This window comes from Drechmeria coniospora, chromosome 02 (assembly GCF_001625195.1).
Source record: "Drechmeria coniospora strain ARSEF 6962 chromosome 02, whole genome shotgun sequence".
In the NCBI taxonomy this organism is placed as follows: Eukaryota; Fungi; Ascomycota; class Sordariomycetes; order Hypocreales; family Ophiocordycipitaceae; genus Drechmeria; species Drechmeria coniospora.
Genome location: NC_054390.1, coordinates 6,975,244 through 6,995,701, shown reverse-complemented (window position 1 = coordinate 6,995,701; position 20,458 = coordinate 6,975,244). Strand labels below are relative to the sequence as shown.

Sequence of the window (20,458 nt, the reverse complement as noted above, 5' to 3'; positions counted from 1 at the left end):
GGCTGGTCGGAAAATGTTAAATCCCGACTTCTACGACTTGCATGGAGGGGTAAGGTAAAAAAACGCTCCCACCCTCATCAACACTCAACGCTTTCTTTTCGCCGCGATGCGATGAGCTTTCGGACCAGATCTGAGCTCAACCCTTGAGAACCAAGGCAACGCTCAAACATAGGCATAAGGCTGATGCTCAAATCTACGGTACTGCGAGATGTTGGCCAAGTTGTCGAAAGCGTTGGCCAGTCTCGAGCCAGGTGTCTCCTCACCATGTAATAGGCGCCGATACTCGCTATTCTGATATTCTGAGCTCTATTGTCTAATCTGGTAGGAACTGGCCTTGGACTGGATGAAGGACGACTTCACACAAGGTCTAACCGCCGGCTCTAACTAGCTCAGATATCCTGCCGTCCCCTTGCGCGCAACCCAGGCGAACTTGCGAGGCGGTCGAACTTCTTCTTGAGAAGTTTACATCAATTGGAAGGATTCAAAATACTGGATATGTATTACTGCACCATACTTCTCAGCTATCATGGAATCAACAGTGGACGAATCACGCTGAGAGTACCCTGATGAATGACGAGATTTGGCTTCGTCGTTAGAATTTTAGACGCGACTCTGCGGTGTCGGGGCAGGACGTTCAAGTACACCTAGGTGTACATGTGCATGTGCTCCCCATGTACTCCGAATCACGCACAAGGACAGGATAAATGCTATATTACTTGCATGCAATCACACGTACAGTACGGAGTACGGAGCACTCGGACAGTATTGATATGGAGCATCGTGATCCATGCCCCGTGTGGATTGTGGAGCTTCATATGCCGCTCCGCTCCTCCACCCCACCTTCGGGTCGAGCTCGGACAAGACTGACTACCAAGCAGCTGGCGAACGTCGCCGCCGATGCAAGCAGAGAACTTTGGCCATCAACGAGACGCCTGTCGTCTATTTTCCAGAGGTGCGTCTTCTGGTCTTCCTCACACCCCGACTGTGGCCGGAGGCAATGCGATTTCAGGCCCAACAACCAACGAGAGGTGGTGTGTGATCTGGGCAGCCCGGGCTTCACTGTCCGTCTGATCCCCTTCCCTCCAAAGACGGCAAAGGAGCGTGCCGGCCTGGTGAAACAAGACGACTTTGCGCCTCCCACGGAAAGGCTTGTGCTGGCATCGCACGATCTAGATGCAATGCGCGATCCAGGGGCAAGCAGCCGTCGCTGCAAGCGCCTTGGGCTTCCTGGACCTGAGATTCTCCAACGTGTCGGTAGCCCGGATCACGATCTACTTCCATCGCGTCTAGGCGGCCGGCCGCTTGACCATGCTGCCGTTTATCAAAGATTTTCCGCAAAACGCCGTCATGCCGTCAGGCAACGCCAATACGTCCTAATCCGCCGCACGCGTACCAAGTTTCCCCCAACGCCGCCGCAAAGAGCCTTGGATCCAAACGTGCGGCTCGTCAGCCCGCGATCCTCATGTCGACCACCTCCACCCAGTTCTTTTCCGCCTGCTTCCGCCTCCACCTCTCGGCCGCTGCTTCGCGCATAACCTTTTCCTCCTCGCCAGCCTCGGCCGCCTGCTTGGCCAGCTCTCGGACTTGATGCTTGATTCCGAGCGGCAGCATCTTCTGCCAGCCGCTGTGAACCTTGCACCTCTTCTTCTCGCACATGCCCCTGACCGCGTGGTCCTCGCCTAGGGGGTCCGTCAGCGCCGACGCGCGAAACGTCGCATCGCCCTCTTCCGACTTGGCATAGGCCGCGAAGGCGTCGCGGGCCGAGACCGTGTCCAGCCGAGAATCGTAGCCGCAGATGTCCTCGCCAAAGAGGCCGGCGGTGATGGCGGCGCGTCGTCGCGCTTGCGCGAGCTCGACGAGGGTAAGCATCTTGTGGCAAAGCTGCGTCTCTTCTCCCAGCTGCAATCGGCCATCGTACGACTCCTTGAGGAGCACCTTCTCCTCGTCGCTGAGTATGGGAGAGAGCGCGTCATCTACACAGGCGCAGGTCAGCATGCGATGCCGAGTGCCCGCCCACGAACCCGCGACGTACCGGTATCCTTCTCCGGGCCGCCATTGGCGAATGGCACCTTGGCCAGCCTCCACATGCCGTCCTCGCCGACCGTGCCCAGGTCACTGCGGAGAAGTGCAACGAGCTCTCCCTGAGAGAGTCGGTCGCTGAGTCCCGCCGTCGCCTGGCCCTTTGGCACCTGTCCGATCAGCCGCTCCCACCAGCTCTGCGCGTGCTCGTTTGAGCAAAAAACACTGGGCTGGCCCTGGCTCAGACGCGCCGACTTCTTGCACGTCGTGAGCGCGCACGACTTCTTGTAGATCGTCGTCCGATTGTCGCTTGAGCAGGAGGGACAGACAAACCTTTCGATGAGGTGCTCGCCCACTTCCTTGGACATTTTGATGCACTCCCCATGGAACCAATCCTCGCAAAACTCGCAGCATATCATCCAACGGTGATCGTCGGGTCCGCGGCAGAGGCAATACGGTCCGCCATCGGACCCGCCATCATCCCCGGACGATTCGTCGTTTGCGCCGCCGGACGAGCTTGATTTCGGTTTCTTCTTCCTCTTTTTCTTTTTCTGGGGGCCGTCATTCTGAGGCCGTTTGGGTGGCTTCTTCGTAGCAACGGCGGTGCCCTTTTTCTTGTGGTGGGATGCCGCGACTGGCTTTGGATCTGGCGTCTCGATCGGCACCGAGACCGTCGCCTCGGTCGAAGGCAGGAGAGGGATGTCAGGCTTAGCGGGCGAAGAGGCCAAGCGTTCGGTGGTGAGGGGTTCGGCAGGAAACGCTTCGACAGGAAGCGGTTCGACAGGAAGAGGTTCGACAGGTGGTGGTTCGTCAGAAAGCGGTTCGTCGGCAATCGGTTCGTCAGCCGCATGCTTTGCATTGGCCGGATCGACAGCGATAGATTCTGCGCCGAGCCGAGGCGATGGTTCGCGAACCGGGGCAGCGGGGGGTTCGGCAGCTTCAGCTTCCGGGAGTTCATCGTCCATCAGCACAAACCGGGCCTCAAAGTAGGCCGGCGCTGGCTGTGCCTGACCCTGACCTTGGCGGTCCATGGCCAGGATCTGATGAGCGCCTTCGAAGCTGGCCGTCGGTCTTGATCTGCATCCAATCCAAGCAAATGGCTAAATCCGGTCTGGTGATGGCTCTATCATCGCTTCGCCATATTGTTGGCTGTGCAATGACGATATGATGATCCGTCGCTGACGATAATTCGGGCGAGGAGTTTAGGGTCAGATCAGATCGCGTATGCCATAGCAAGCCATAGATCGTTTCGAAGTCTCGGAGCCTGGATAGTTTGTTCCTGGTCGCGGCATGCTGCCTGGCATCCCTGCATGCTTGAAGTGTCAAGATGACTAAGCCATCGCCCCGATATGAGCTGCAGCGGAGGGGGGCCATCGGCAAATTGTCGGGGTTAACACCTCGTTTGTGATGGATCTTGCACCAACTCGTGCTCGTCCTGTCGCGCTACCGGAGAGCTTTTGCTTGCCTGCAGTCACATCACGACGAATCCCCAAACTCGCCCAACGCTGCATGCCGCCTGCTTTCCTTGCACAGAACGCCATGTCTCATTCCGTCGCGTCGACCAAGGTCTTTCTGGGCGCATTAAGCAGTCACCCATCCCGCCAATGTCAACGATGCATGTCGAGCAGCGCCCGGCTGGCGACCCAGCTGCGGCCGACGATTCCTCGAGCTCCCCTGCCTTCCAGGCCCTTTCAACCCATGACGCAACGGCGGACAAAGTACAAGACGGTCGAGCAGGCCAAGAGCCGGCATAGCACGGGGGTAGGGACATCGTCTCGCACGCTGGCTGGCCGTGGACGTCCGCTGACGTGGAGAGCAGCCATTCTCGTGGAAAGCGGGCATCCTCTTCGTCGCCACATGCGGCGCGCTGGTCTGGTACTTTGAGTTCGAGAAGGGGCGCATGCAGAGGAAGAGGATAGCGGATGCGGCGAAGGGGATTGGACGGCCCAAGGTCGGCGGCGACTTCGAGCTCGTCGACCAGGACGGGAAGGCCTTCACGAGCGCAATGATGAAAGGAAAATACGCACTGGTAAGCTCCAGCTCCCGTCGGCGACGGTGCACATCCACTCGCTGACTGCCGCCCCTCCACAGGTGTACTTTGGCTTCACGCGCTGCCCCGACATCTGCCCGGAGGAGCTCGACAAGATGGCCCGCATGCTTGACGTCGTTGAGGCCAAAGCCTCCGGCTCCCTCCTGCCCATCTTCATCACTTGCGACCCTGAGCGCGACGATCCGGGCGCGCTCAAATCCTACCTCGCCGAGTTCCACCCGTCCTTCATCGGCCTCACGGGCACCTACGACCAGATCAAGGACCTGTGCAAGAAGTATCGAGTGTACTTTAGCACGCCGCAGAACGTCAAGCCGGGCCAGGACTATCTCGTCGATCACAGCATCTACTTTTACCTCATGGATCCGGAGGGCGACTTTGTCGAGGCGCTGGGACGTCAGCATTCCCCGGACCAGGGGGCGAAGCTGATTCTGGACCATATGAAGGACTGGAAGGGGCCGAGAAACTAACATGAGTAGATGGGTGTTATCAAAAAGCGGCGACGCGGTGGGTGTAAAATGAAATGTAAATGCATGTACAATTAGGGAACGCCATGTGGTTGGCCTTGTGGCGCCTCGACTCAATTCAATGCCCCTCCATCACCACATGGCCTCGAATGGGAACAGCGGGCGCAGTTTTCGGTCAAGGCAGTGAAGCAGGTCTCCGGCCGTCTAGTAATTGCAAGTACCTCATTGGCTGATGTCGCTGGCAGCGAAGCCATCCTGTTCGAGGACTTGCGCGTGCACGTACTCTCTTTGGCTACCCTGTAGGCAACACGACGTACAACTACCAGGTTTATACCTTGGGCATATGCCGCACTTGGAATGCTACTGTGTCATTGATGCACTTGATGTAATTCAAGCTGCTGGAGTGCCTATTCGTAATATACGAACAAGACGGTATGTGGACAAATGCTCTGCCAGTGCTGTACAGGTACTGAAGTACGCATAATAAATAAGTACTGTAAGTTCGGAGCACTCCGTACTGTACTAGGGGTTATTACCTGGTACAAATTGAACGACACGAGGCCTCCACGTGAAGATGATGCGACTTCGTACTTATAGGTAAGTACATGCATGTAAGTACTGTATGTACAATTATATTATATTTGTACTCCATAGGCGTACTCCGTACTTGCATGGAATTACTTGCAAAAACATACTCTGTGTACAAGTCCGGAGTACAGAACTTCACTCCGTATCCATGTATGCCCTCCGTACATGTACATGCCAGTAATCCGCACATACTTACGGAGTACATGTAAGTAAGTAGGTGTACTTGTAAGTACAACGTACAGTGGCGTTGCGGGTTGTGCCGTCACTCAACGGCCCCCATTGACTTACTATACTCCGTAAGCATAGGCAGTATTAATATTACTTGTAATACTCCGTACTCCGTCCGGAGTAAGTACATGCAGCTACGGAGTACGGCGTATGTCCATTTGCTGCAGGTACAATGTACATCTGTCTACCTAGTAGGTACTAGCTAGGTACACAGTACCAAAGGACGCACATCTCCGGAGTATTACTGTAAAATGTTACGAGTTCCTACTGTACAGTACTTGTACTTGTACTTGTACTTGTACTTGTACTTGTACTTGTCACAGTTCCGAGCTGCAGCTCTCTGCGGGTTCAAGCTTCGAAATATCAATACGTACTGTAGTATGTAGCACAAGTGCACTGGCACAGGGTAAAATCCGGCACCGTCACAGCTCTTTCTCCCCACGCCCCGATTCGAATGCCACGGCGACCAAGAATTCATCAGCCTTGAGAGTACCATGGCCTGTGCCCGCCGCTGGGTGCGGTGGTCCTCGGGACTCGCCTCAGGCTTAGCATCGCCAACGGCAACAGCCTGGGCGACGACGCACCGGACAGGACTGGCTCCATCTTCCCGCGGGCGTCGACTGCCATCACCGCCATGGACCCGGAGCAGACGGTTTTATCAGTCGTCAGCGACGCTGAGCGAGAGAAATGAATGGGAGCCAAGGGCCAGCTGCGAGATGGCCAAGTCATCCGTTGCGGATCCCTCTCACCAGGCCTTCTCCGATGTCGCCTTCGCGTTCGAGTAAGCGCAATGCAAGAAGTCGGATGGGTGGGAGGGCGACGATCACGTCACTGACGTACCGCAGCATCGATGGCGTCCTCTACCAAGGCCACCGGGGCATTCCCGGCGCGAGGGAGATGCTGCGCCGGCTCTGCTCTCACGGCATCCGCTACGTCTTCCTCACCAACGGCGGCGGCGCACACGAGAGCGCCAAGGTCAAGTCGCTGGCGGAGCGGCTGCAGATGTCACAGCACGAGGACGTGATCCGCGACAGGGTCATCGTCTCGCACACGCCCATGCGCGGCTGGGAGGAGGGTCTTAAGCAGCAGACGGTCCTCATCACGGGCTCCCACCCGGAGAGGGCTCGCAGCGTTGCCAACGAGTGAGTGACGCTCCGGCCCGCTCCCGCGTGCGCCCTTGCCGTCGTGCGCGCGCTGACGCGAACCGCCCGAGCCAGATACGGCTTCGGGAGGGCGGTGACGCCGGCCGACTTGATCCACGCCAACGACAAGCTCTACCCGTTCGATAACCTCAAGGACAGCCTGCACGCCACCTTTCGACCGCTCTCCGATGGCAAGTCGGCATCCAGCATCACGGACTCGTACGCCGCCGAGATCCCGCCCAACGCGCTCAAGATTGACCAGATTTTCGTCTGGAACGATCCTCGCGACTGGTCCCTCGACATACAGGTCATCCACGACCTGCTCGTCTCGCGCGAGGGCTACCTGGGCACCATCTCGGCCAAGAACGGCGACGGCTCGCTGCCGAACAACGGCTGGCAGCAGGACGGCCAGCCGCCCCTCTGGATATCCAACCTCGACCTCTTCTGGAAGACGGAGTACCCGGTCAACCGTTTCGGGACCGGCGCCTTCGTCGAGGCCCTCAAGGGCGTCTGGTCCGCCGTCACCTCCGGGGCCGGAGAGCTGCGATTCAACGCGCTCGGCAAGCCGTCCAAGTTCACGTACGACTACGCGCACGACCGGCTGCTGCACTACTACTCGGACATGTGCCCGACGGCAGGCGCCTCCGGCGGCAGGACGAAGCAGACCCTCCGGCGCGTGTACATGATCGGCGACAACCCCGAGAGCGACATCCGTGGTGCGAACGAGTTCGAGCCCGCCGACGGCACCGAATGGCTGTCCATTCTCGTCCGGACGGGCGTCTGGCGGGAGACGAGCGCCGAGAGGGAACCAAAGTACAAGCCGACGGTGGTGGTGGATGACGTCGTCGACGGCATCGTCTGGGCGCTTCGGAACGAAGGTGTCGATGCGACGAAAGAATGGCTTACGAGCGAGCCATGAGGCGAGATGGAATCGGCCTTGCCAACTGCCCATCGTCCTTTGGACATTGACTCGAGGAGATTCAAGCCAGAGGGAGCCATTTGTGCTCATCAGGGGTTTCATTCCCCTTTCGTCAAGAGGCCTTTGCCTTGAGTTTATCGCTGCATGCTGTTTGGCTCCTTACCTACTCGTAGGGTGGGCAAGGAGCTTGTGTTGGACACTTCTGGCGGGTCGAGCACACGTGCAAGTATGACGCAACTCGCGTCTGGAGACCTGGGTAGTTCTCGAGACTGTGGTTCGAGTACAGTAGGTGTAAGTAAGTAAGTGCATGTGACTATGGCAAGGTGGCCTCTTCAAACTTCTCAACCAATTGTCTCGACCAATTTCTCGGCCACCCTCGATGAAACGTCAGGCAGTGCCCCAGCAAAGGCATCTCGGTCGGTCGAGTCCGCTGATGTGAATACTTGCACTCCGTACGGTGTAATTACTTGGAAATTAATCGCGAGAAGATAAGGGTACTCCTTCGGCGCTGGAGCCGGGCGGATATTTTAGGCGGGCCCATCGATGATGGTGTTCCCGACTTGCGGATACTGGTGCCGAATATAGGCACAGAACCCGTCCGTTATCGTCGGTGCACTTGCAAGTTGTTTCTCCATTTACTGTATGGTATACTGTAAGTACTTACTTCTCCGTAGATACTCCGTACTTTCTCACATGTACCTACAGTACGGATTAATTACTCCGTACACTGCACAGTAAATAAGTGTAAGCACGGTACGGAGTAGTTGTGCACGTAGTTGTCGGTAGGTGTACGGTAATACCTGGTACGTGTGTATGCAGTGTAGTACCTTCAGTGCATGTGTGCATGGAATTACATGTACTTGTATGTGCTAGTACTAACAGTACTTACCTGTCAATGTCTTGCTCCACACTCGTATCCAAGAGTAATACCCAAGTAAGAACTCCGTACGGAGTACGGAGTACCCCTGCAAGTAAATGCACTGGAAATACTCCAAGTACAGCACTGGGTAGGGGTACTCAGTACAGTACAACTGTTAAGTACATGTGCTTTAAGCACTTGTACGCCGTAGGTGTAGCTTCGCTAACGAGGTACCCGCCCCCACCCCCACCGCTAGCACATTTGTTCACCAGCACTAATAATACTTGTACGGAGCACACTTACGTAGGTAGTAATCTGGGGCGTCCTTCGCAGACGGTCACATGCAGGTGCAAGCCAGTTGGTACATGTACTTCTCATGTGCAGTACAACGTACACCTCTACTTGAACTAATTACTACCGACATGCTGCACTTGCATGTACAGTACAGTGCCATACAAAGTACTTAGGTACAGATACGGAGTACAGTGCGGAGTACCTGTGTGCATTGATGCAGGAGCAGTACGCCGATAGGCAAGTGCTCAGACATGTACATCTACATGGTGGAGAACGAGTAATACCCATGCCATGTCCGCCTCGACCCTTCCTTCATAACCGTTTGCCTCCCCTCTCGCTGCTCGATCAAACCTGAGGAACATTGACCATCTCTCTTCAACAGACAGCCGACTGCAGCGTCTGTTGTCGTCGTCCGCAGAATAACGACGCAGATAATCGGTGAGTCCAAGTTTCTGCGGCCCCTTTGCTAGCCCGCCCGCCCGCCCGTTTACCCAACGAATGAAGCTGCTCTGTTGGCTGACCACTCGTTCTTGTGCAAGCAGAACAGGCTGGCGGTTACGACCATTCATCAGCCGACGATATCCTCGGGTTGCCACCCTGTCCCGCATCTCAACCTCTCCATTGTAATCTCTCCATCCCGTCCCCGACCCTCCATCGATCTCCATCGCCTACTGCACTGTGCACTGTACACCCTGCCCTCGCTCGCCCACAAGACGCAGACGCTTCCGTCGTCGACCCGAGACCCCACGCTGCAGTCGAGCTTCGTCGCATCGCGACAAATAAACAAAACCATGTCCGATGCTGCGCCCTTTCCCGTGGCCACGTCCTCTGCTCCAGCGGCGCTCCGATCGGCGTTGAAGTCGGACGACGATGCTGCTTACTCGAACGGCTCCATCAAAGGTACGTCCGTTCGTCTGGTCGGCGTGAGATTGTGCGTGGATGAGCATCCTGCCTTGTGGCGCCGTGCCTGATGGTGTCATGGCACGGTGAGCATCAGCGATGATTCTCGGCGATGCCGATGCTACTTCTATCCTTTTCCCCTGCTCCTCGAGTCCCTCGTCCCTCTCCCGTCGCAATACCCTTTGGAAGTCAACAAACGTAAGCTCACATCGTGGCTGTAGCCGTCCAGATTGCCGAACCCAGCTCTGAGCCGTTCCCCGACGTTGAAGCCCAGCCGCCGCGGCGCTTCCGTGCCAGCTCCTTTCGCCGCCACGGAGCCAAGTCCACATTCTCTCCTCTCTCGGCTGCTTCGCCTCGGGCCTGCGCCAGTGATGCCTCCTCCGCCGTGCACGCTGCTGAAGAGCAGGCCCAACTGGGCTCTCAACATCACCATCAAAGCCACCACCGTAGCCAGCACTACGGCGAGAAGCTGCTGGCCCAGGTCGGAGAATGGTTGGAGCGTGAGAAGCAGAAGGCTGCCGTTCGGAGAAAGAAACCGACGCACCGACGAAAATCCAAATCTCCCCCGGTTGACCAGCATCAAGCTGCCGTCGATCCCATTTCCGGCCGCCAACGCTCCCCCTCCGTCGATTCCCAGTCTAGTGACGTCTCCCTAGGCAGACTGGAGAGCATCTTGGCCGACTCCATGGCCCAACTCGGTCTCACTTCGATCCCCAAGCATGCCCCCAAAGTCTCTCGTCCGAAACGCAGACCCCCCTTCCAACGCGCCGCTTCGTCAGATACCGACTACGTCGACGGCGACGCCATCGTGCCCGACTGCGATGCCTGGCTGGACAACTCCAAGACGCTCGGCTACTCCGGAGGTGGCGTCACCACAGATGACTTGGATGAGAAGGCGGAAAAGGAGCGTGAGGCCTGGCTGAGCTTCAAGAACGAAATCATCCGCATTGCCCACACCCTGAGGCTCAAGGGATGGAGACGTGTACCGCTCGAGAGCGGCACGGCCATCGTCGTCGAGCGCCTGAGCGGCGCCTTGACGAATGCCGTTTACGTCGTCACGCCCCCAAAGGAGATGACCGAAGTCGACGGCAAGAAGCCGCCGCCCAAGTTGCTTCTCCGCATATACGGTCCCCAAGTGGAGCATCTCATCGACCGCGATAACGAGCTCAAGGTTCTCCAGCGACTGGCCCGAAAGAAGATCGGCCCTCGCCTGCTCGGAACCTTCCGGAACGGCCGCTTCGAGCAGTACTTCAACGCCATCACGCTCAACTGGTCTGATCTCCGCGAGCCGGAGACTTCGAGGCAGATTGCGAAGCGGATGAGAGAGCTTCACGACGGCATCGACTTGCTGCCGAGCGAGCGGGAGAACGGCGCCGGAGTTTGGAAGAACTGGGACCAGTGGCTAGACAATGTGGCCAAGATCACCAAGTTCCTCGATGCCCAACTGGAGGCTGGCGTTGACTCCGGTCGTGCCGACTCCGTAGCGCACGCCTGGATGTCGAACGGCCACGTCTGTGGCGTGCCATGGCCTCAGTTCCTGGACATCGTCACCAAGTACCGGTCCTTTCTGGAAAGTTCATACAAGGACGAGAAGACAGTCAAAGATCGCCTTGTCTTCGCACATAGCGACGTAAGCGTACCCCGGTGAAACCCCTACCATTGATGCTGTGTATTGACCCAGTTAGACACAATACGGCAACATCCTTCGTTTCCGGCCCGACGACGAAAAGTCGCCGCTTCTCCAGGCCGCCAACAAGCACAAGCAGCTCATCGTCATCGACTTTGAGTACGCCGCCGCCAACACGCCAGGCCTAGAGTTTGCCAACCACTTCACCGAGTGGGCGTACAACTACCACGACCTCGCCAGGCCTCATGTCTGCAACACCACCAACTACCCAACGCTCGAGGAGCAGAAGCGTTTCATCAAGGCCTACGTTGACCACCGTTCGCAGTTTCCCAACGCCAGCCTGACGCCGCGCATCCGTCCGGCGGATAGCGGCGTCGTCAGCACCCCGCCACTCGTGCCAACCGCATCCTCGAGCTCCATCATCGACTTCATGCTCGACGCACGGGCTCCTCCTGGCGGTTGGGGTGCCGCCGAGCGCGACCACGATGAGCAAACCGAAAAGCAAGTCAGTGAACTTCTGGAGGAGGCGCGTTTGTGGCGACCGGGAAACAGCGCGCAGTGGGTAGCTTGGGGCATCGTCCAGGCCAAGGTACCTGGGCTGGATGCAAACTATGAACCCCTTTCTGAGAAGGAAACGCTCGAGGCCGAGCAGGGCATTGGCGCCGACGAGTTCGACTATCTGGGCTATGCTCAGGAGCGTGCCATGTTCTTCTGGGGCGACGTCTTGCAGATGGGCCTGGTCAAAGAAGAAGAGCTTCCGGAGTCGCTGCTAGCGAGGATCAAGATTGTGCCCTATTGAATGCGATTGACAGTCTTTATTTGACCTGGACGACGGATCATGGACTATTTGACGCAGTGCAGACACGTAAGGACAGAAAGTGGATATGCATATGAACCCGCCAGGCCGTAGCTCGTAATATATTCTAGTTAAACGTTGTGATGGACGGTGACAAAGTACTGGCATAATGTCGATCGATTCCATATCGGGGTACATCACAGATGCAAGTGCGATAAATAAACTCATCCACAAACTTACTGTGCCTTCGAAATCTTTTCGGGTTAAGCATCAAGCTGTAATCGTTCCAGCATGGCGTCAATTTTGTCCAGTAGGATCTGGTAGTTGATGAAATCGGAGGCGAACTCGTCCTCGGCCGTGCGGCCGTCCAGTGTGAGCACAGCAGCAGCAGCAGCAGCAGCACCACCACCACCACCACCTGCCACCCCCTTCTCTGTCCCACCGTCGGGCGCATGTTCTGAGGCATCAACCTGGCCAGCAATTACAGCGCCCGAACGATCATGGGCCGCGTCGAGGGTAGACTCCTGCGAAGAAATGGATTCGCCATCTCCTGTCAGCATCTCATCGAGACCGGCATCCTCGAAGCGCAGACGGAAGCGCTCCGACAGGTAGTAGCGTATGTCGTCGAGCAGTTCGATGGTGTCCGTCTCTTCGCGGAGGCGGATGCGCGCAGCGCTTTCGCGGATGAGCTCCTGGAAATCGGGGTCATCGATGTAGTCCTCGAGGCGCGTGGCAAGATAGCGCGCAGAAAATTCCTCGAGACGCTGGACGCGCAGGTCCCAGGCAGCGTGAATGACGTCGTAGATGTTTATTGGCTCCAAATCAACCGCATCGGCCGGTTTTTCGGCCTTGCCATGGGTTCTGCTGCCGGCAGGGTGCGTTCTGTCGACAAGCACGTTGCTTCGACCGCTACCAAGCGTGCTGATGGCCACGGCAGCCTTCGTCTTGAGTCTGTCTATGAAGAGCATGTCGGCGGCGTAGAGCAGGTCGAGAGCGTGTTCCAGGGGGCAGTTTGTCTTCTCCGTATACAGGAAGCTGAGGACAAGCTCGAGCACGGCAGGCGAGCAGTCGACTTTGACGACGATGAGATGTGTCGACCGTTGGGCCTCGACGTATTCGCCCGAGAACATGCGGTCAAAGTACTCGCTGCGGATGAGCATAGCTTTGTGTACAGGGTAGAGCACCGACTGACTGGGTGGCCTGAAATTCCCCTCTGCGACCGAGTCGAGTGGTATGCCTCGGCTGTCGAGCACCGCCTTCTCCTGTGCACCGTTGATTTCCTCATCAAGCGTGAACTTCTGCTCGTCTGCCCTGAGAAAGACGTCCGCAAAGGCCGGATTGTTGTACTCCCACTTGACATCGTCCACCCGCTCCAAGTCGACGACGACCTTTCTACCGAGCACGTTGCGGTGGAAAAATTCGTCCACCTGTTGCAGCGCGCGGTGCTCCTCGTCCTGGAACCGCTGGCGTGCAAGCCGGCGGTCGCCACCTGCCATGAAGGCGTCCCAGAGTGTTTCAATGCCAAGATCATGGCTGATATCATCCAGCGCCTTCGCGATCCCCTCTTTCGACGCGAGGCCGCCGGCAGGGACGAGATCGCGGGGGAGATCGCCAAGATAGAGATATCGCAGGAACAGGTGGACGGCGTCGAGGGGAACGTTTGGTGGAAATCTCCATGACTCCGTCTCGGGTAGGACCTCGAGCTCGCGGCGGAAGTAGTGCGTGCGGGAAGCGAGGAGGAACTTGTGCAGGCGGAAGGTGTGTGAGCCGGCGACAAGGGATATGTCCGAGGTTTGGGGGTTCGTACGAGCGAGCAGGCCGGTGATGTGGGTCGACCAGTACACGTACGGGTTTGATGTCTTGGAAAAGTCGTACTGGAGCAAGAGCTGTCGTATTCGATCATTCAGCGCATTATAGATGCATCGTTCTCCCTGGAACGTGTTTCTCTCCGCCAGTGCGCCTGGAGGACGGAATCAGTCAGCGGAGTGTGCAAACATTGACGAGTGAAATACGGATGCGAGGGAAACAATGACGTACCCGACTCTAGAAGCAGCTGCACAAGTTCGTAATGGCCACACAAGCTGGCCTATGCCATCGCGGTGGTCAACGCCAGATCGTCGGGCACCCCGAGCAGTGCAGTCGAGGCTAGTCGGGAATGTCCGGACGTACAATAATGAGTGGCGTGTAGTCAAACTTGTCCTTGCCGTTGATGTTGACGCCGAGGTCGATGAGCTCCTGACATTTGGGCAGATCGCCGTGGCGACAGGCCAGCAGGAACTCATCAAACTGCGGGCTTTGATCGAGCGGATTTTCGTTGCTACCGTCAAGCTTGCTTTTTAACCCGTACTTGTCGTACTTGGGGTGCAACATGTCCAGGTCTAGATTTACGGGAACAACCGACAAACAAATGACTTAATAGGAAATGACAAGAAGGTGTGCGGGGAAAGCATGAGACGGGCTGACAACTAGGTAATGCACCGAGGACCTATCTATTGATTCATAAGATGAGATCGGAATCCGGAGATGGTTGCAGTCGATGGACGAACGGACGAACGAATAGACGCATGTCGTCACGTTTGACCAAATGATGACAAAGCAAAAAAAGATCCGACTAGGCCGACCGTTGCCAATGGACTGGTTGACAGCTGTGGCGCGGCCGCAGTGCCCCACAAGAGGGTGTGGCGCAGATGAAATGAATCCCTGCATGTAACGGTTGCCGTGGTGACGAGGTGTCGTTGACCCCTGGCAACCAGTCGGCCGAGCGCAACGGATGCAAACGACTGGGGTGAGCTCATGCTACAGCGCTGACACTCTTCCCTCAATATTAGCCGGTCAGTTCAGTGCTCAATCTAACCCCAGCCAAGACTGGACCTGCGCTGTAGGCAAAACCCAACCTTCTCCTCCTCTCCTTCCTACGGTGCATCAACAACAGCAAGCAACTTCACCAACGATCGCAGGCTTCACCCGGATACACGACACACGATAGACGTAACACGGATACTAACCATAGCAGGCCTATTTTTTTTTTTTGCAGCAGAAGGCCCGCTCGATCACCGCATCGACCGTCCTTCCGCCTGGCGCATGCAGTGCGACTCCAGCTGCTGCGCAGTTTGAGCACCTCGTGGGCTTCTATGGGCGCAGGGTGGCAACGATAAATAACGCTGGCGTCGTGAAGAACCAAGGGCGTGAACAGAACGGTCCACCATGTCGATGTCGTCCGAGAGCAAGTACGACACGTTGGAGAAGATTGGTGAGTCGGCCAGCCGCTTGCGCCCCCCCTCCCTCCCCTCCGCATGACGACGATCTGACGGGATCGGTCTTCTCCCAGGCCATGGCTCCTTTGGCATCATCCGCAAGGTGCGACGCAAGGAAGATGGCTTCATCATGTGCCGCAAGGAGATCTCCTACTTGCGAATGTCCCAGAAGGAGCGCGAGCAGCTCCACGCCGAGTTCCAGATCCTCTCCCACCTCCGGCATGCCAACATCGTCGCATACTACCACCGCGAACACCTCAAACTCAGCCAGGATCTGCATCTGTACATGGAGTACTGCGGCAACGGCGACCTCGGCCGCGTCATCAAGGACCTGCAGCTCAAGGGCCAGCACGCGCAGGAGAGCTTTGTCTGGAGCATCTTTAGCCAGCTCGTCATGGCCTTGTATCGCTGCCACTACGGTGTCGACCCCCCCGACGTCGGAGCAAACGTGCTAGGCCTGGCGCAGGGCACCGCCAGCGCGAGCCCGAAGGTTCCGGCAGGCACCATGACGATTCTCCATCGAGATCTAAAGCCCGAGAATGGTACGTTCCCCCCCCCGCTCACTCTCCCAGTATCTCACTGCCCTGTTGCGCAGTCGAGTGGCAAAAACAAGGCTGACGGAAGGTACGGGGACGCAGTGTTTCTTGGCGAGGACAACTCGGTGAAGCTCGGTGACTTTGGCCTTTCCAAGATGATCAAGTCGCACGACTTCGCCTCTACCTACGTCGGCACCCCCTTCTACATGTCTCCGGAGATCTGCGCGGCCGAAAAATACACCCTCAAGTCGGACATTTGGTCGCTCGGCTGCATCATGTACGAGCTCTGCTCACGCGAGCCGCCGTTCAACGCCAAGACGCACTTCCAGCTCGTTCAGAAGATCAAGGAAGGCAGGGTGGCGCCGTTACCGGCCATCTACTCGCCCGAGCTTTTCCAGGTGATCAAGGATTGCCTGCGGGTGAACCCCGATCGACGGCCCGACACGGCGCAGTTGTTGGACTTGCCCGTGGTGAGACTGATGCGCAAGGAGAAGGAGGTCGTCGACCTGAATAAGTCGCTCAAGGCGAGGGAAGACTCGGTCAAGCGGAAGGAAAAGGAGCTCGAGGACAGGCTGGCGACGATAGATCGGGAAAAGGACCTCGTGCGCGACGAGGTCGACGCCTGCGTGCGCCGTGAATGGGAGGTCAAGGCCCGACTCGAAATTGACCGGCTCGTCAACGCCGAGGTCGACCGGCTGAATAAGCGATTTGAAGAAGAGGTCCGGAACCGCATCGATGCTGAGCTGCAGAAGAAAAAGACGGTCACGCTCGTGGCCGAGGAGCCGGCCGTGGAGGAGTACGCCTCGTCGTCGGCCAGATCCGACTACCCCCATTCCTCCATCGGCGCCAGCAGCGACGACTTCCTGTCGACGACGGACATCACCGAGTACTCCATCGACAGCCCCGAATCGTCCAAGGAGGCCAAACGCAGCACGCGGACGCCCTTTGGCCGGGCGCAGACGATGTTTGCCGGGGCCACGGGCACGCCAATGGACGTCGAGATGGCCTCTCCTAGCCCAATGGCCATCGCCTCGCTCTCGCTCTCGCCGCGTCGGGGTGGCGCTACGAAGCCGCCCTCGACCCACGCGGCCAACATCTTCGCGGCCAACAACGCCGTCCACGGCGACCCTAAGTGGGCGCTGCATCGTGAGCCGACTTGCATCGAGTCGGATGACGACGACTTGATGCCGTCTCCTACGCGACACAGATCGGCAAAGAATCCCTTCACGGCAAGGGACCGGCCAGTGCTGACGTCGCAAAAGTCTGGCCCGGTCAACCGTCTCAAGACGAAAGCTTCCTGCGCCGGTCTAGTTTCCAAGGCCGTCGCGGGAGCTGCGGCGATGTCACAGGCTGAGTCTCGCACGCGCTCGCCGGCGCGTCCGCTCAGTAGAATACCGTCCGTCGCCAGCCTGCAGTCGGAAGCAACGTCCAACGGTGGCGGTCTGAGCCGAAAGAACTCGATGAAGAAGGACACCGGCAGCGCCAGCGGCGACAATCTCAACAAGCTTGCGACGAAAAACAGCATCAAGGGTCGGACGCTCGTCGAGCTGCAGCAGGCCCGCGCTGGGGGCCGTCAGTTGGGCGCAGCGGCGACGGACAACGCGAGCCCGAAGCGAGGGGCTTTCCGCGATCGCGTGACAGGCGAGAGAAGGGCAAGCGGCGGAAGCGGAAGCGAGCCGGTGGCAGTCTGGGATCCCGAGAGAGACGAGATGCCGAGTCCGTTCCTCGTGCGACAGCGTCGAATTGCAAGGGTGTAGGAGTCTTTGCTGCGCTGAAACGATTCACATTTCTTCGCAATCGCGGTTGGCATTTCATTTGTCTCTTTTGGAGGGTTTCCACCGCCATTTCGTTTGCTGACAATACTTGTCCTCGGCTTGGAGCGATGCAGGGTAAAGAGACCAGGGCAAGGTGAAGCGAGGCGGCGCAAGGCAAGGTAATGAAGACGAGGGGGGTGTTGGAGGGTGTCGGCTTCTGAATTCTCGAGCACATTGGGCGAGGCATTTTATGGCGTTTGTGTGTACTTTTGTTTTTGGCTTGCAACTCAGGAAACAAGACGGCGATTTGATCATCGCATGAGGCCCTGGGCTTTCGCCCTTCCTCTTCTTGTTCTCTGCTGTTTTGACGAGGCTAGGCTACGGCCTGTTGCTTGGTATCAGGGCAGGCGTTGCGTGTTGGATAATGAGAATTAAATGGTGCCGTGTAAGGAGCATACCGGTATAGGGACAGATAGAGAGAAAGAAAGGCATGTTGATGAGGAGTTTCAGATGCCACCTGCCTGCATCTCCTGATTTGGTGACGACAGAGATCTTAGCATGGGTCTGTTACCGGCGCCGAATCACCAGGCTGATGTACTCAAACATGGAGAGCAACATATTGTTCGCCAGACAGGCTCAGGGTTGTGCACGTATATACTCCTCTTGCATTCAATCGCTCGCGTCAGGTGCCGGATTGCTAGCCGGGTTTGTTATGGGGGCGGAACACTCATCCCCGAACGATTTCCTTGCCGCGTCCGAGCCATCGGCCCCCTTATTCCGCGTACTTATGACCGAGGCTTCGAAGGGCAACGGAGGGGGGCGGGGATGGGAGAGTGAGGAGTAGGAGAAAGAAACCGAATGGATGAAAGGGTGGGAGCGGCTGCCCAACCAGGACCCCATCTTCCACCGAAACTGCTACTGATGACTTCGCGTAGGACTCGCAGGTCGGCATACTCGCTGCTCAGGGATGACTTGCTCATTGTCGTGATTTGCCAGCATCCGTCGCCTGTCGGACCTGCTCAGGCAACCAAGTATCTACGATTCTATCTGAGCCAGGGCCCCATGAAAGCAACTGGTGGCTATCATCTCAGCGGAGGGACAGCTGGACTGATCAATGCGCATCGCCTGTCCAGGCAAGATCAGCTTCGCCATCTCTTGTACCCTGGCCTGCTTGCCCGTGATGGTAAACCCACGCGGACAGAAACATGTTTCGGATACAAAGCAAGCAGCGGTACTTGCTTCACGATACAGTTGCAACGGAGAAAGACCGAGTTTTTTGTCCCAAGACTGTATGCCTATGCCAGCCAGAAACCGATAAGAACGAGGCAAAGGTGTAGACCTGAGATGGCCATTGGCCCATGCGAGTGTTACAGGTCGGTGAGTACATTCGAATAGAAAGCAGATACTGTACTAGGCAAAACATCAACGCAAGGGAATAATACCAGCAAGCCGTGAGGCCGATACCTTTCTCTTTCCAACCGTGAGGCGTCCATTCGTCTTTGACATGGTCAGTGCATATGACCAACTCGATGCTGCTTTCAGCCATCGCTGCTTTTCCACGGAACTGATCCCTATCGACATACACATGGTCCATTGCCACCATGTCTTCGAGGGAAAATATACGAGCGTACTTGTATGTAAAGTAGGCGTGTGTATAACATGACGAGGTCCTCGGCCAGGTCGTGTAGCAATTCCCCCTCAAAATGAGGTCGTTGAATGAAGTGGATGTTTGGGGGCGAGTGTCAACGTTTGTGCTTGCGAGACGAGCCATGACGGTGCGATTGTGAGTGTGGGTGGTGGGTGCTTCGATGGGTCGAGGGGTGCTTGTGGTGCCGACTGGAGGAGCCGACCGCGTCGAGGTCCCGCTCCATGTCCTGGACCCGCTGTCGATACGCCTTGACAATGTCCTTGATATGGGCTATGCGGTCAAAATCGAGCTCGAGCTCGTCTAGCTGGCGCAGTATTTCGGTGTAGCGAGCAATTTCGGCATCGGCGCCGTAAATGATGTTGCCGGCTCTATCGTACTGCAACTGGGTGAACATCTGGGCCTGCTCGCCAAGGGTGCGGATATTCTGCTCGACGCCAGCCATCAGCCGGTCAAAGTAGCGACCCAAGGCGGCGAGAGATGAGCTGTCGAGAAGCAGCAAGCCCTGGCTGCTGGCTCTGCTGGCCGCCCTAGAATTGGTCGAGGCGGCGGCGCTCCCGCCGAGTGCGGCCTGACCCTGGCGCAGCAGCTGGATTTCCTCGTCTGTGAGGCCCAATTGGGTGTCCGGCACAGCGTTGGCCGCCATGGCGATCGAGCTCACCCGGCGCTCCGGCGCCTGGAGAGAGTTGGTCTGTCAGGGCGGCTGGTAGGAAAGAAGGAAGGGAGGGTACGCTCAGGAAGCGTCGAAGGTGTCGGGTACGACCGAGAGAAGGATGGCGGGCGCGGCGGCGGCTGACAGTTGCGGCGGCAAGCCTGAGGGTAGGAGCAGCGATTGCCTCTTTTCCGGCGGCAAAAATGCGCAGAGCGTCATGGTATCTGGGCAGCGACGGTGCCGACCATGGAAAGCAACAAGATGGCGAATGAGTCGATATTATGGCGGCAAAAGCAAACAGGCTCAACGTGAGGTACCCGAGCGGTGGGCGTTCATAGCAAGCTAATGGCGGCTAAGTTGATGGGTTGGCGGAAGTCCAGACGAAGGCAGCCTTGGGTATATATCTGCGCTGCCTGCTCGAATGGCCCTTTGGTTGAAGGATTGATTGAAGGATGCAGGCCAAGGGGCCGGAGTTGTGATCGTGGCCCGGCTTCGCGATTCGGCTGGTTGGGTTGGGTTGGGTTGGAGGGAGATGGCTGTTGACGGGGAGGAAGAAGACGGGACGCTGATGCAATGACAGATTGACCGAGAGCAGAGTGATTGGAAGGGAAAGGAGACCCCGTTGGATCTGCCGATGCGTGGGTCCGTCTGATGTCCTTGGCAGTAGTGATCAGAAAGCACATCCGAGGGTGTGGTTGCACAAACAGGCTGGGGAGAGGGAGGGACTCAGT

General features: G+C 57.4%; 7 protein-coding genes across 7 annotated transcripts; 4 read left to right on the top strand and 3 right to left on the bottom strand.

The window, feature by feature from the left end:
- Window positions 1–1,446: 1,446 nt before the first annotated feature.
- On the bottom strand, window positions 1,447–3,050 carry DCS_05036 (Set1 complex component spp1; the record flags this gene model as incomplete). Its single annotated transcript, XM_040802342.1, has 2 exons — window positions 1,447–1,973; window positions 2,033–3,050. The coding sequence occupies 2 exons, from the start codon at window positions 3,048–3,050 to the stop codon at window positions 1,447–1,449; spliced, it is 1,545 nt and encodes a 514-aa protein (XP_040657375.1).
- A 667-nt stretch (window positions 3,051–3,717) lies between these two features.
- On the top strand, window positions 3,718–4,536 carry DCS_05035 (protein sco1; the record flags this gene model as incomplete). Its single annotated transcript, XM_040802341.1, has 3 exons — window positions 3,718–3,780; window positions 3,839–4,048; window positions 4,111–4,536. The coding sequence occupies 3 exons, from the start codon at window positions 3,718–3,720 to the stop codon at window positions 4,534–4,536; spliced, it is 699 nt and encodes a 232-aa protein (XP_040657374.1).
- A 1,529-nt stretch (window positions 4,537–6,065) lies between these two features.
- On the top strand, window positions 6,066–7,410 carry DCS_05034 (HAD-superfamily hydrolase, subfamily IIA, CECR5; the record flags this gene model as incomplete). The annotated part of the gene is made up of 3 exons (XM_040802340.1): window positions 6,066–6,130; window positions 6,195–6,491; window positions 6,567–7,410. The coding sequence occupies 3 exons, from the start codon at window positions 6,066–6,068 to the stop codon at window positions 7,408–7,410; spliced, it is 1,206 nt and encodes a 401-aa protein (XP_040657373.1).
- A 1,944-nt stretch (window positions 7,411–9,354) lies between these two features.
- On the top strand, window positions 9,355–11,889 carry DCS_05033 (uncharacterized protein; the record flags this gene model as incomplete). The annotated part of the gene is made up of 3 exons (XM_040802339.1): window positions 9,355–9,463; window positions 9,685–11,093; window positions 11,149–11,889. The coding sequence occupies 3 exons, from the start codon at window positions 9,355–9,357 to the stop codon at window positions 11,887–11,889; spliced, it is 2,259 nt and encodes a 752-aa protein (XP_040657372.1).
- Window positions 11,890–12,149: 260 nt separating this feature from the next.
- On the bottom strand, window positions 12,150–14,256 carry DCS_05032 (uncharacterized protein; the record flags this gene model as incomplete). Its single annotated transcript, XM_040802338.1, has 3 exons — window positions 12,150–13,846; window positions 13,924–13,972; window positions 14,056–14,256. 3 exons carry the CDS (start codon window positions 14,254–14,256, stop codon window positions 12,150–12,152), a joined length of 1,947 nt encoding a protein of 648 aa, XP_040657371.1.
- An 834-nt stretch (window positions 14,257–15,090) lies between these two features.
- On the top strand, window positions 15,091–17,433 carry DCS_05031 (NIMA-like protein kinase; the record flags this gene model as incomplete). The annotated part of the gene is made up of 3 exons (XM_040802337.1): window positions 15,091–15,136; window positions 15,215–15,682; window positions 15,779–17,433. The coding sequence occupies 3 exons, from the start codon at window positions 15,091–15,093 to the stop codon at window positions 17,431–17,433; spliced, it is 2,169 nt and encodes a 722-aa protein (XP_040657370.1).
- A 1,739-nt stretch (window positions 17,434–19,172) lies between these two features.
- On the bottom strand, window positions 19,173–19,721 carry DCS_05030 (uncharacterized protein; the record flags this gene model as incomplete). Its single annotated transcript, XM_040802336.1, has 1 exon — window positions 19,173–19,721. One exon carries the CDS (start codon window positions 19,719–19,721, stop codon window positions 19,173–19,175), a length of 549 nt encoding a protein of 182 aa, XP_040657369.1.
- Window positions 19,722–20,458: the final 737 nt, after the last annotated feature.